Raw genomic sequence first — 15,928 nt, forward strand, 5'->3', positions numbered from 1 at the left:
ACAAACCCCCACACACACACACAAACCCCCACACACACACACGAACCCCCACACACACACACGAACCCCCACACACACACACGAACCCCCACACACACACACGAACCCCCACACACACACACGAACCCCCACACACACACACGAACCCCCACACACACACACGAACCCCCACACACACACACGAACCCCCACACACACACACGAACCCCCACACACACACACGAACCCCCACACACACACACGAACCCCCACACACACACACGAACCCCCACACACACACGCACACACACACGAACCCCCACACACACACACGAACCCCCACACACACACACGAACCCCACCCCACACACACACACACACACACACGAACCCACACACACACACGAACGAACCCACACACACACACGAACGAACCCACACACACACGAACCCACACGAACCCACACACACGAACCCACACACACACACACACACACACACACGAACCCACACACGAACCCACACACACACACACAAGCTTCTGATGTGTTATTACTGTGGATTACATGTGGGTTAGAGGGTAGCAGCATAGGCATAGCCTAAAATCAAATCCGCAGGGCTTGAAATAAGTAACAATAATAATGATATTCGAACTTTTAGAGGAAGCTTTGACGGACCGAAAGTTTAAGGAAATACTTTGTACACCAAGATATGCGGCAAAGGAGACTTGTACCAGGCATGAGGTAGAAAAGAGCTGAACACTGACACAACCTGTCTGGTAGAGTTAGGCAGTCACGTCAGTGTCGGTCTAGGACAGGGGTGGTCAACTCCAGTCCTCAAGGGCCACCAACAGGTCAGGTTTTCAGGATATCCCAGGTTCAGCACAGGTGGCTCAATCAGAGGCTCAGTTGAAGACTGAGCCTCTGATTGAGCCACCTGTGCTGAAGCAGGGACATCCTGAAAACCTGACCTGCTGTGGCCCTTGAAGACTGGAGTTGGCTAACCCCATGTCTAGGTCAACAGGACAATGTTAGCCAGCTTCACTACTAAAGGATAAGAGTAAGTAATGGATAGGGTTAAAGTCTGTTGGGGGGGCTTTACATTTGGGCAACCTTGTTCAGACCAGGTAAATGGCTGACCCCGCAGGAATAAAGGCCTTCCGAGTTCTCTTCAACCCTTGAGCTCTGAACACAAAACCCTCTGTTTATTGTCAGATTTTCTGGCTTCACAAACGTCTGCGCCATTATTCCTATTAAGATGTTATGAATGAGTGACTTGGCATAGCCTCCTCGCACTGTTCTACCCGCCCCTGTCTCACTCCGGTCACGCTCTCTCTCCATGCGACTCACTGGACCAGTGACTGACGGGACTCGTAATGTGCTCTAATTAGCAGCTTGGCAGTTCCAAGAACACAACAACAGACGTGACACAGGGGAGGGGTGGGGGGCCGGGGGCCACCGGCCACTTTGCTAATGAGGTCAACGAGACCGAGATTACCAGACGTAACAAGGCGTAGAACGCTGTCCCCCTCAAGTCTTTGCTTCCCCTAATTGCTCTTTAGTTTCCTTCCAGAATGGCTCGTAAACAAAAGAAACTCCACAACTGCTAATCGCCAACTCAATATGTTGCAGGGTCCTCCAGTGGCAAAGGGGGTCACGTGCAAACTACTGGGAGGTCACTTACCAAGTCAATAAGGTCGCTGAGGTTCTTCTCGATCTGTTGCGGAGGGAGACGCCTCATCAAATCCAAGGCACAGTCCAGCTGCTGGTCACTCTGTGATAAAGAGAGTGAATACAGTGAATACAATGTGTCTGACCACCATACAACCAACAAGTCAATGTGCCGTCCAACGCAACAACCCATGTTGATGTTGCAATACAGGGAGTCTTGTATAATATCTGCAAACAACTGGCACTGCACAAATACCAATACAGGCATACCCCGCATTAACGTACGCAATGGGACCAGGGCATGTATGTAACACAGGCATACCCCGCATTAACGTACGCAATAAGACCGGAGCATGTATGTAAAGCGAAAATGTACTTAAAGTGAAGCACTGCCTTTTCCCTACTTATCGATGCATGTACTGTACTGCAATCGTCATATACGTGGATAACTGATGTAAATAGCGCATGTGTAACAGGCTCTATAGTCACCCCGCTTGCGCACAGCTTCGGTACAGGTAGGGAGCCGGTATTGCTGTTCAAGACGTGCTGACAGGTGCATGCGTGAGCTGCCGTTTGCCTATTGGACGATATGTCCTTACTCGCGATCTTAAAGTGAGTGTCCTTAAACCGGGGTATGCCTGTACTGTAGAAACTTTTCTACCAAGCTGAGCAGTTGTTTGTTAATTTAACGTTCTGCTCAATAGCGTTTCAAAAAAGCGTTTTTTTTTAAAGCACATAATATACAACGCAAATTAAATGTGTCATGGGCTCAATAAGAGCACCAAACCCTCTCACAGGAAAGCATGCACAATATCCAATATCGCAATGACAGCAGCCCCACAAACATTACTTTATTGGAATATGTCTTCAAAATAGAAAAATACTGAAGGTTTTCACAACAACGTATGTGATCAAGAAGATTTATAGAATAAAAAAATTAAAAAAAAGTGAGGGAAAGGAAGAGACCTCAACGGAAATTGTAAAATAAACAGAATTAAAACACAGCATATTGTGAACTAATAAGTTTCGTCACGTAACCAATGTGCATGAACGAGCGATTCAAATGTAATCAAATTAGGAATGGAATGATAATCCCCGAAAACACAATACTTGTGATTTATTTATGAGTAATTTGAGATATATGACACACACACACACACACACACACACACACACACACACACACACACACACACACACACAATGACAATGTATACAGACACATGGTAGTAAATAGAAGCGCGCTCCTACTCCTGCTATGTTGCCAACAAGCAGCTTCCTAAATTTGGTGGCAACGAGAGAAAAATATTCTACACTGAATTCTACACGGAACAGAGCTGCTTTCCCCCCGAGAAACAGCGGTTTAGTAAAGCGGCCTTCCTGGTGCCGGGGTGTCAGCTGCCACCAGGGGGAGCTCCCTCAGGGGTTAATAAAGTCACGTTGTTTCCCGGTGGGCTCAGACACTAAAGCAAAGATAAGATAGCATGTTCTTTAGAGCAGACATTCATTGTGCGGCAATATACACATTGGCAGCACTGAGCCATAAGACTGCCAAATGCACTCCCATATCTACTCAACTATCCTCATGGAATTGAATGGCGCAGTTTCATCGCCATTGAACTCGTTTCTTTAAAAATATACCAAAGTTTGTTTCTCCTTTTGGAAAACTAACGTCTTCTAGGATTTTATAAAGGCGGGGTTTTTATAAAGGCGGGGTTTTTATAAAGGCGGGGTTTTTTATAAAGGCGGGGGTTTTATAAAGGCTTATAAAGGCGGGGGTTTTATAAAGGCTTATAAAGGCGGGGGTTTTATAAAGGCGGGGGTTTTATAAAGGCGGGGGGTTTATAAAGGCGGGGGGTTTATAAAGGCGGGGGGTTTATAAAGGCGGGGGGTTTATAAAGGCGGTGGTTTTATAAAGGCGGTGGTTATATAAAGGCGGGGGTTTTATAAAGGCGGGGGTTTTATAAAGGCGGGGGTTTTATAAAGGCGGGGGTTTTATAAAGGCGGGGGTTTTATAAAGGCGGGGGTTTTATAAAGGCGGGGGTTTTATAAAGGCGGGGGTTTTTTTTTTTAGAACACATCTCTATTTGGTTTATTTAGTCTCTTTGCAGCCTTCACACAAGCCAGCGACCCCACGGGTCACATGAACCGGGCAGTCTGTGTGGGTCCCATCACTAAGGCTGCGTCCCCGCTGCCGTTGAGCACGTTCATGCTCGAGTGGTGTTGTCACCAACTCTCCAAGCATGAGCACAGGCTGTCCTGCATATTATTGCAAGCGCGAGCTGAGGGGGGGGGGGGGGGGGGGGGGGTCGTGTCATTGGGTGGATCGAGGCTATTTCTGTGTAGTGGCTGTGTGTGTGTGTGTAGTGGCTGTGTAGTGTGTGTGTGTGTGTAGTGTGTAGTGTGTGTGTGTGTAGTGTGTGGTGTGTGTGTGTGTGTGTGTGTGTAGTGTGTGTGTGTGTGTGTGTGTAGTGGCTGTGTGTGTGTAGTGGCTGTGTGTGTGTAGTGGCTGTGTGTGTGTGTAGTGGCTGTGTGTGTGTGTAGTGGCTGTGTGTGTGTGTAGTGGCTGTGTGTGTGTGTAGTGGCTGTGTGTGTGTGTAGTGGCTGTGTGTGTGTGTGTAGTGGCTGTGTGTGTGTGTGTAGTGGCTGTGTGTGTGTGTGTAGTGGCTGTGTGTGTGTGTAGTGGCTGTGTGTGTGTGTGTAGTGGCTGTGTGTGTGTGTGTAGTGGCTGTGTGTGTGTGTGTAGTGGCTGTGTGTGTGTGTGTAGTGGCTGTGTGTGTGTGTAGTGGCTGTGTGTGTGTGTAGTGGCTGTGTGTGTGTGTAGTGGCTGTGTGTGTGTGTAGTGGCTGTGTGTGTGTGTAGTGGCTGTGTGTGTGTGTAGTGGCTGTGTGTGTGTGTAGTGGCTGTGTGTGTGTGTAGTGGCTGTGTGTGTGTGTGTGTGTAGTGGCTGTGTGTGTGTGTGTGTGTAGTGGCTGTGTGTGTGTGTGTGTGTAGTGGCTGTGTGTGTGTGTAGTGGCTGTGTGTGTGTGTAGTGGCTGTGTGTGTGTGTAGTGGCTGTGTGTGTGTGTAGTGGCTGTGTGTGTGTGTAGTGGCTGTGTGTGTGTGTAGTGGCTGTGTGTGTGTGTAGTGGCTGTGTGTGTGTGTAGTGGCTGTGTGTGTGTGTAGTGGCTGTGTGTGTGTGTAGTGGCTGTGTGTGTGTGTAGTGGCTGTGTGTGTGTGTAGTGGCTGTGTGTGTGTGTAGTGGCTGTGTGTGTGTAGTGGCTGTGTGTGTGTAGTGGCTGTGTGTGTGTAGTGGCTGTGTGTGTGTAGTGGCTGTGTGTGTGTGTGTGGCTGTGTGTGTGTGTGTGGCTGTGTGTGTGTAGTGGCTGTGTGTGTGTGTGTGGCTGTGTAGTGGTTGTGTAGTGTGTGTGTGTGTGTGTGGCTGTGTAGTGGCTGTGTAGTGGTTGTGTGTGTGTAGTGGTTGTGTGTGTGTAGTGGCTGTGTGTGTGTGTAGTGGCTGTGTGTGTGTGTAGTGGCTGTGTGTGTGTGTAGTGGCTGTGTGTGTGTGTAGTGGCTGTGTGTGTGTGTAGTGGCTGTGTGTGTGTGTAGTGGCTGTGTGTGTGTGTAGTGGCTGTGTGTGTGTGTAGTGGCTGTGTGTGTGTGTAGTGGCTGTGTGTGTGTGTAGTGGCTGTGTAGTGGCTGTGTGTGTGTAGTGGCTGTGTGTGTGTAGTGGCTGTGTGTGTGTAGTGGCTGTGTGTGTGTAGTGGCTGTGTGTGTGTAGTGGCTGTGTGTGTGTAGTGGCTGTGTGTGTGTAGTGGCTGTGTGTGTGTAGTGGCTGTGTGTGTGTAGTGGCTGTGTGTGTGTAGTGGCTGTGTGTGTGTAGTGGCTGTGTGTGTGTGTGGCTGTGTAGTGGCTGTGTAGTGGCTGTGTGTGTGTGTGGCTGTGTAGTGGCTGTGTAGTGGCTGTGTGTGTGTGTCTTGACTGCTGCTGAGCGCGCTTCAAAATCAATTTTATCTGTCAGCCCAAGCGCCGAGCTTGGGAGAGTGTATGTGCCCGTGCAGATTTACATTCACTGAAGTAAAGGCACCAAGCGCACTCAGCAGCAGCATGGACACAGCCTAAGGCCTGGGACATAGTGTCTTTAACAGTGCTGAGGCGCGCTGAGGCTCAGGGAAAGCGGTGCTTTCCCTGGCCTTACACAGCGCGCCGTCAGGGGGCGGGCCGGGGGCGGGCCAGTGACGTCACGGAGCTGGTTCGCCCTCATTGGGTGAACCGCTCACGTGACCGGCCCTGCGCTCCGGCAAGCAGGAAAATCTCAAGACTCGGTGAGACACATGCTTCCGCACGCTTGCGCGAGCCCCTGCTAAAGCCGCTCTCATTGCGGCTGCAGGGGCTCAGTGCCGAGCAGCACCGCGCCTCAGCACGGGTCAGCGCATAAGCGCTGAGCATGCCCGAGGTCCAAGAGCTCCCAGGTTCAGGCAGTCAAACAAGTCCAGGAAATAAAAACCAAAGAGCGGACTACATCAGCCAACAATGGGGGAAGCATCGCATCATAATCCTCTTCATATGGAGCATTAGCCGTGATAGTGCTGTTGGCCATTTTAAATTCCCAAACACAAAATTGGAACATAAGCAGCTAAATGCTGCGGAGTGGGAATCCCCAGGTCAGTTCTCTCTCATACAGGTTTCTGCTTCAGTAATAGCCCAGCCCTGCTGTATTGGTTTATATTCTCCCTTACATAGTGAGATATATGCACTACATGGCAGTGTAGACAAGGGGTAGGTAACTCCAGTCCTCAAGGGCCACCAACAGGTCAGGTTTTTAAGATCTCTCTGCTTCAGTCAATGACTGAGCCACCTGCGCGGACGCAGGGATATCCTGAAAACCTGACCTGTTGATGGCCCTTTAGGACTGGAGTTAGCCACTCCTGGTGTAAACCTACCCAATATTACAACTCGAGACCAAGAAAGGAGGACGACGGGAGGGAGTGGTGCTGGAGATTGGGGATCACCTGGGAGCCCCTGAATGTGGATGTGAAAAGCCGACTCCGGTTCTCGGAGCCGCAGTGCCGGCCCAACCGCTTTTGGAAGTGCAAGAGAAAAATCGTTCTTTTTCTATCCTCAGCGTCTCCGGAGATACGGAGAGGTCGTGCGAAGCTAATCTGTAGTGAAGCCGAGAGGGAGACTGTAGTGCCTCTGCCGGGGAAGGTGAGTGTGGGAACGTGGGCTCCCCACTTGGGCTCTGGATTGGGGACAAAACTGCCATGCAAAGAGTCAGACACAATGGGACAGCCCTGCTCTTCCCAGCAGCAGCCTCACAAGCTCAGAGGAGGCTTAAATCAACAAGAATTCCCTCCCCGGAGAGGCCGAGACCAATTCCCATGTACTGGTTTCATTTAGTTGTACTGGGTCTCTTTTTAATGAAGACGATCTGTACAGTTAGCATCGCAGAACTTAACCATGTCACTGCTTGAGGAACGTATGGAGTTGCTGGATCTATATTAAAATAATAATTTGGCGGAGCCTCCAGCAGTTAAGTGGTTAGATGTGCAGCTCCATTTAAGCCGTCCTAATAAAAAATTAATAATAATTGTTTCCATTATGTTCTCTTTGCCCTACTTACATAATTCATTGTAGCTCGATAATCTAGATAAACATGGAGTAAGAACGTGTGTGTGTGTGTGTGTGTGTGTAACCTCATGAACATGGAGTGACCCAATCGTGATAACGCTACTAGCGTCACCTGCCCAAGTGCACCCGCTTTATGGCAACTCAAATATAGGGTAACTGGGACTCCCCCGTTAAAGCAACATGTTTGATTTCCCCAAATATTAAGAAACCGGAGCATAATTCATTACAGAGTAGGTAGGGCCATCTCCTCCAAACCACCAACAGCATCTGTATAAATAGCCAGGCTCACAGAGCCTCTCCTCCATCAACACAGCGTGTGTAAAAACACCAAAACAAAGGAAACTGCAGCTCTGACATCCTTATCGTGTGCAGGGCCAACCCCGCTCCCCCCCTTTCCCTAACCAATACTAATAACCAAACAGGAGAGCTCCGTTTCCAGAGAAGGGGTTATATGTTGCTGTTTGAGATACATGACATAAGGATACGATACTCGGAGTCAGCAGCTGTATTTATTGGAGGGTTCCCATAATGGTCTCCTTTTCCAAGCGAAACAATTTATAGCAGTTGGATGAGTATAATCACACTACGTATTGCAACATTTTTATTTTAGTTTTCCCAAATAGACTGCCAAACATGGGGTCATCAACTCTTCTGTCCATGAGGCAAGCATTAAAGAACTTAAATAACCTGTGTATACTGGTTCTTGAACCCTGCAGATCTTAACACCTTCGTTAAGACACTGAAAGACACTCACTTTGAAAGTAGTTTGCACCATCTGCTGCAAAACCAGAGAGGTCACAGAGTATTTCCAATGCAGAGCGTCTAACACACACTACAGTATATTGCAGGCTCCAGTTAGGTACTCTATATGTGCTGTCTGTGTCTGTTGAACCCGACTAGAACTCCCCATGTACAGTATATCAGACACAGAGCGTTACCCTCCCTTCAAATTGTCTTGATCACATGGTTTGTGCAATACACTCAAGATGATACATTGCTACACGTAGTAAGCTAGAGTTATAGATGCCTTTCCAGATCCATATGCTAAAGACAGCAGCAGTGGGTGTCATTCACAGAGTGCACCGATTCTGCCTGCTGTCCTCACACACATCAGCAATTCAAGGATACTTTATAAATCACAGGGACTTTGTAGCAAATCCCTTGCAGCTGCCAAAATTAAGGCACCTTGGGGAAAAGTAACCAATTATTAAGAAGGGGGCACACGTGGATGTGTTAGCCATCTGGGGGCCTGGACTTCGGGCTCATAATCTCTGCTCCAGTTATTTCCTGAGCAAAGTCGGGGCTCCAGTTGCTAAACGGTCCCAGAAAATCCCTGAACTGGCCCAGTAGAAAGGCAGAGTTGCCAAACACCAATGACCAAAATGACAGATTTCAGATCAAAAAACAATTGTGGAATTAAATTGCAACCTCTTTAGGGCAGGAACTTATTTGTGGTTCTTCTTGGGTCCGAAGCCTTTGTACGTTATACAATCTGCAAGCTCCCATAAGTAAGGCACACACAGTCGGAGCTATAGAAGAACACAATTATTCTACTTGGATAAAATACCTGCTGAAATCTATAATGCAACTGAAGCCAAGAATAAACGGCACGGTTTTCCAATCACTGGTCACAGACAAACAGCGGCACGTTAAGAAATATTTCCTCATTCTTCCAGCTAGAACTAAAATATACCAAATTGTTTACCATGAGCATCTTCTACGCACGGCACCATTCATTTCTGATGCACTCGGACCAATGCGCAAAGTGACATTCCCTATGAAAGAGGGGAGGAGTGCGCAAAGTTCTGTGAGAAAGTTTTCCCAAGAATGAAATGGAGCAGTGGAAGAGTGGCTGAGTGGGGTGCAAAAAGGATACATAGAAGTAGCCTAAATCGGGGTTGCTAACCTCTAGCCCTCAAGACACCCCCCCCCCCCCCCCAACAGGTCAGGTTTTAAGGATATCCCAGTTTCAGCACAGGTGGCTCAATCAGTGGCTGTGTCTTAAAAATCATTATATGCTGGTCAGGGACCACAGCAATATGTGTCAAAGCCCCCAGTTTAACAGGGGCATACAAAGGTCCATCCCATTACAAACAGGGAGGTGGGGGGGGGGGGGGTACAAACCTAATGCATGTCCCACGTGCACATCCTCAAGTGATTACTGCACCAGTGTTTATCTTACTGACGGGATGTTTACATCTCCAAAGCATCATTTCTCTCCCCTTGTTAAAGGCAGAGAGGAAATCTGATTTCCTTTTATCTAGTGCCAACAATCCCATCCGTGATGAGGTCGGCTGGACGCCTTGCTGCGAGCAATATGCATCTTGGAAGGGAGGTGGATGTTCGTTGCATGCCGGCTGGCTGCGTTCTTCTCTGCACATTGTCAGCAGCTGGGATCCATTCGCTGGTGACGTCCAACAATTCCATCTTCCCTCACGCACAGGGCCAGCACCAACGCTGCGGTCACAGAAGGCAGAGCCGTGCATAGAGGTGCAGTGATAACAAGAGCGGACACTCTGCTGCAGTACACTACAGCAAAATCATTTATATGGGTCAACATAATTAACAAGATCGATATTCATGGACAAAAAGTCTTCTTTCAGTATCTCACTACGCAAAGCACCCTTTGCCAACAGTCAGACTATCCGACCAGTAAGCGGTGCTATATATGTGCACAGTTGTGTTCTACAAGCCAGATGTAAGAAGAATCACACATTCAGTGCAGAATTTCTGCCTCCAAAGGCCTGTAATATAGAGGGCGTGCGCGCGCGGCAGTTATAGTTGGCTGTGGTTAGCCAGCCATTGCATGCTAGGGACGCGAACATGGCAGTGAGCTTGGAGCCGGGCGATAGCGGAGAAGACTCCGAAAAGTAAGTATTCGCGCGGCTACCGCAATGTATATGTATACATGTGTATGTATGTGTGTGTGTATATGTATGTGTGTGTGTATGTGTGTGTGTATGTGTGTGTGTATGTGTGTGTGTATGTGTGTGTGTATGTGTGTATGTATGTGTGTGTGTATGTATGTGTATGTATGTATGTATGTATGTATGTATGTATGTATGTATGTATGTATGTGTGTGTATGTGTGTGTGTGTGTGTGTGTATGTATGTGTGTGTGTGTGTATGTATGTGTATGTGTATGTGTATGTGTATGAATGTAATATTAATAAATAATTTATTCTCACAGCATGTATTTGTTTAAATTTTTAATACACACACACAGTGACACACACAGTACCTTCCAAGCCTGTCGCTCAGAGCAGTACGGACCGTACACACAAAAAGTGTGCAACACATGCACGAGTGTTCGCACAGTCACGCGTGCACGCCCACTATATTACGGGCCTAAGGCTACGGCCCCAGTCAGTGCGCGTTGGAGCGCGTCCACCCGTTTCTGAAGCGATCAGTGTACTACTGATTGCTCGCGACGTGGGGGGGAGGGGGGAGAGGGGGAGAAGGGGAGAGGGGGGGGAGGAGGGGAAAGGGGGTGCCATGACGTCACGCTGCTGATTCGCCCTCATTGGCTGAACCGCCGCCGTGACGTAGCCATCGCAGAAAGGATCACGTCCCAGCATATACTGGGGAAAATACCCAGCCTCCTGTGTGCACTGAGGTCACTATGTACGGCTATTATAAAGGTACAGGCTGAGTTACCATACACTAGTTTCAATAAAGTGGTTGCATTTAGACATGCAAAACCCTTCTGTATCATTAACATAGTATGTTTCAGCGTTTAAAAGGTGCATAGGAGAAACTAGTATATCTAATAGGTTACAAATATGTAACGGATGTCATTGATATATATATCTAATCTATTAGCAGAATTTCCTGGCAATGTTTGAAAACATCATTTGTAGTTTGCACTGCGCTTATCTCAGCGTTATTCATTTCCTTAACCTGTCCCTTCCCTAACTGGTGCTCAAGACAGCTAGTTAGCAGGAGTAAACCAAACTACGTGATCATAAGGGTGAAGGAAACAAAATAGACCACCCAACATGCAAAGTCCCCACCCTAAATGCAAAAGAAACATTTGCAAAACATACCCATCGTCTTTTAATTGAATGTATTAAACAAGTCACTGCAATTAATTCAATGTGGTCTTATGTGGCACTGCATCTTCTATTGTCTTTGCAAATATAGACATAAAAGTATTACACATGCTTCAATTCTTCGGGAATAGTTACAAGTTTATACATACTACACAGAGTACAGACATCAGCAGTGATCAGAAATGAAGAGGGGGGAAAAAACAACTTGTGTTTTATTTTTTCTGATCTATATGTCCCATCTTCAGAAGAAATGGGACTGTGACTTGAACTCCTTTTTGCTGGAGACTTGGGGATGGATGGATGTCAGCTGGTTCCTGTTAAGGTTTTGGAAGACGGACAAGAGAGTTCTGGCAGAAGCATCTGCATGAGGCGAAGAGCCCCCAAATATCTGGCTAACAGGAACCCAGGCGAAAGCCGAGCTTTCTCTCTTTGTGGGGGAGATGGGGCAGGTACAGGGGGGAGGAGAAGAAATGGGATAGAGAGATTTGAACAGCTGCTGAGGCATGTTATGGGAACTTTGCTGCTACAGGACTGTATTGCTGTGAGAGCCATGTGCATCAAGAACAAATGGTCACTACAGTGGCCCTAGGATACAGAGCCTTTGCCAGGTCTGCTGCTGTGTTGATTACCTACTGTTCCACATGACTCAGATTAAAGCCGCAAGCCCCTGCCCCCAGAAGCCTGTATGAGGTTAACACAATTAGAAGCATAGACCTTAAGGCTGCGGCCAGGCAGGGAACGGGCACGCTGGCGCTCGTGCGCTGCGCCCTGCGATTCGTGGCCGGCTAGGTGCGCGCTCACCTGGGGGCACGACCACAACGTCACGGAGCTGGTTCACCCTCATTGGGCGAACCGCTCACGTGACGCGCTTGCGAGCGGCAAATTCAAATTTGCTTGCTCTGAGCGCAGAGCGGGCGTAGGTGCTTACTCATGCTGGCCACACACATTGCCGCAATGTGTTTCATCACGGCCAGCGTGAGTCTGCGTGTCCGCCCGCTCAGCGCCACCCTGGACGAGGCCTTGGAGGCACTGGGCTCTAGTATAGAGCAAGGTTGGCCACCTCCAGTCCTCAAGGGCCAACAACAGGTCAGGTGTTCAGGATATCCACGCTTCAGCACAGGTGCTCAATCAGTGGCTTAGTCCAAGACTGAGCCTCTGATTGAGCCACCTGTGCTGAATCAGGGACCGATTGAACCACCTGTTCTGAAGCAGGGATAACCGTAACACCGAACCTATTGGTGGCCCTTGAGGACTGGGAGTTGGCCACTCCTGTGATAGAGCTTTTCACTTTCACCTCAAGACATTTAATATTACAAATGCTTATACTGTATATCAGGAACAGTGCACCCGACTGAACACAAAAGCAGCGTCGGAAAGGACAAAGAAAATTTCTCTTAAAATAAGCAAAAAAAAAACAAATGAACTGCAGAAATAATATGGTTATCAGTGCAGATTGCTGCTTCAATAGGACGGCCATTTCAACACCGGCTCAATAGTGGAGTTGAACCCTTTCGCTGACAGAGGCCTGCAGTTCACCTTTCCTGTCTTACCTTCAAATTCTTTATGGGCAAGCTACCCAGCTACCTGAACAAGCTCCTCACCCCTACCACTTGCAGCACCTATCACCTGAGATCAGACTCCAAAAGACTGTTCATGGTCCCAAGGCTCAACAAAGTATCCGGCCGTTCCTCCTTCTCTTACCGTGCACCCCAAAACTGGAACAACCTACTAGAGACTCTCACATCCACCACCAGTTTAAGTTCATTCAAATCTAAGGCTGTCTCACATTTTAATCTGGTGTGTAACTGTTACATACACCCATAATATATATTATCTTTAACTGTGCATGCAATGTCTTGTATATAATGAATACCCTGCTCATTATGTAACTGTATTTGTAAACATGTATTATTTGTCTTAACTCTGTGCCCAGGACATACTTGAAAACGAGAGGTAACTCTCAATGTATTACTTCCTGGTAAAAATTTTTTATAAACAAATAAATAAGTTTGCTCATGGCTTTATAATGCATTGCAGACCCCTGTGGCAATAAAGTATGTTGTTAAACAATATATCTGTTTAAACTAAAAAAGATTTAAGCCCCCAAAAGTACAGCCCCATCAAAGCTTCCTTTTGTAAGCAGGGGGTTCCCCTCACTGCCTACATACGGTAAATATCCCTCCCTCCCGCACTCGCAGAAAGTAAGCTGACAAGTGGAATGAGGCCTGTTGGACATACACTGGACATTCCCAGAGAAAGCGGTTCGTTTGCGCTCTCCTGTGTTGCAGAAGGCAATAAGAACAGCCATTCCTCACGGTTATAAGGTTTTCACTTGATGTTTACCAATAAATACTTTTCTTGCTTTATGTCTTCCTTATGTTCTGTGTACAAATTCAGAGATTAACTTTTAGACTCCGCTTAACTGGATGTGCGAGCCTCCCAGCGTCACCTAATGGGTTTATCTTTCTGTGCAAATCGTTATTGCCGCTTTCTCACCCCGACCACTTACTGCAGTGTTGCCTCCCGTAGAGAATAATGAGCTGTACTGTAAGAGATTTCTTTGCAGGGATTCTGCATGACGGCCACTGTGGGGTCTAAAAACAGCTCTAGATCTCAGCCTCACTGCCTCTGTGGGACAGTTCTCTCTCAATCAGGTACGAGAGCCCACCGCATAACCCAAGCAGTATGTATTAAATATTCTGTAATATTTGGTATTTTTGCCTGCGGCCTTTCATGGCTACATTTTTCCAGCTATTAACCCTTTGAATAGTGGAATATCTGCCACCACAGGCCATATGATGGTTACTAGAGCAGGGATAACATACCACAATCTACCACGTGACACCAGGAATCGAAAATAAAAAGTCTCCTCCTCCGTTATCATCGCAGCTTTTGGGGAGAGGGGGGGGGGGAGAAATTAAACTGTAATGGTGTTGATAAAGGGACAATCGTGCCGGACCCCAACACTTACTCAGTGATACAGGGCTGTGAGACAAATGGAAAACCATCCATTACATCAGCAGTGGGCAACTCAGTCCTCAAAGCCAACAAAAGTTCAGGTTTTCAGGATGTTCCCGATTCAGCACAGGTGGCTCAATCAGTGGCTCAGTCCTGGAACCATTACGAGACTCTCAAATGGCTAATCCCGTCTAAACAAATACTTGTGAAGATGTTACACATTTTTCCCTCGGTTACAACCTGTGCCGACGCCTGCCCAATTATATTGCAGTGAGAGGTTCCCTGCATTGTTGCTGGCGCACCAGCAGAATCCTACTGGCAATACGCTGCAGATCATTGTGACAGGATTACATAAGTGCCCATATAAAGGGCCGGTGCGCAGGCCCAAATATCTGTCTGTAGCCCTCGGAGCAGGTAATGCAATAAATAATCGTTGTATGGAGTGCAGAACCTATGTATAGTGTGCTATATTGATGTTGGCGAATAGGAGCTCTCTCCTATAAGCTGGAGGCCACACCTGCTATAACTTTATTGTAGCCTATATAGTTTTTATGTTTTCATTTTTTTGTGCTCAGTCATACCAGTTTCCCCCCCTTTTTTTAATGAGCAATAAAGTCACGTTAATACTATGTTTTAGGTACACGGTTCACAATATGATTTGTTAATGATTTTTTTTTACACCGTGTATAACTAAAAACTATTGTATTTGTTTCCATGACACCAATGAGCCAGATGGAGGCACCTTACATGTGCCAGCTCTTGGAAAGTTGATTTCCCATCTCCTCCCCCCAGCAATCCTGTGTCAATGTCAAGCATACCAATAACACCAGCAAGAAGCGTTTCACATGGGTAATCAGGAGAGATTAACCCTCTGCAGGAGAGCAGATGGGAAAGACAGCGGGAGACTGGACACAACTTCCTGTCTATAATCATGTCAGAGGAATACGCAGGGATAGGTAGTAACGCACTTCTAAAGACGCTCCTACAAACACCCTCCAGTACGTATGCAATGTCAGGCCAGTAATCCCTCCTCAGGGACTACAACATAACCCTCTCATTTCTAAAGGGTTTTAGGGTTGCTAACCCATCTGGCACTGCAAGGGTTAAAGACACGGGTTCAAGGCCCGTGTTTTCATTGTTCACAGTGCCGTCCACTAAAAAACAGACCGGTAATCTTTGTCCTGGGGAGATTGTAATCCGGGGTACAATAGGAAAAAGTGACCTTGGTAAGGAGCTGGAAACGTGTTCTTGAACCCGTCTCCCAGTTGAGATGCAAAGTACACTTAGGCCAGACTGAGGCAGAGTGGTTTCTAATGGCTTTATCAATGCAAAGCACATCACACTTTGCCAAAGAAAACATTATGATTGCCACAAGCCGCGATATCTTTCAGAGCACATTCTTTAAAGCGGCAATCCAAGCCGGCAAATGTAAAAAGTTATTTTTTTTTACATAGGTTTGAAGCAGGGAGTCTCGGGAGCGGCACCCCTTTAATTTCCGCTACGAGGACCCCCTTCCGGAGATACTCACCTCTGTAGTAGGTGCAGGTAGTAGCTCTCCTTGGCTGCTAGGGATCAGGTAATGGCCGCTGTTTTTAAGATCTCACGCCATGCGGGCCAATGGGAAGCCGTGATGTTACTGGTGCGGCTTGCTATTGGCCC

General features: G+C 47.5%; 1 protein-coding gene across 2 annotated transcripts in view; it reads right to left on the reverse strand.

The window, feature by feature from the left end:
• The window catches only part of CAPZB (capping actin protein of muscle Z-line subunit beta), a 51,384-nt gene that overhangs the window by 20,466 nt on the left and 14,990 nt on the right, over nucleotides 1-15,928 (reverse strand). For both annotated transcript variants that reach the window (XM_075606031.1, XM_075606030.1), the window contains exon 2: nucleotides 1,663-1,752. In XM_075606031.1, coding sequence (XP_075462146.1) covers nucleotides 1,663-1,752 — 90 coding nt within the window. The remainder of the gene's footprint in view (nucleotides 1-1,662; nucleotides 1,753-15,928) is intronic.

Source organism: Ascaphus truei, chromosome 6, assembly GCF_040206685.1.
Source record: "Ascaphus truei isolate aAscTru1 chromosome 6, aAscTru1.hap1, whole genome shotgun sequence".
NCBI lineage: Eukaryota > Metazoa > Chordata > Amphibia > Anura > Ascaphidae > Ascaphus > Ascaphus truei.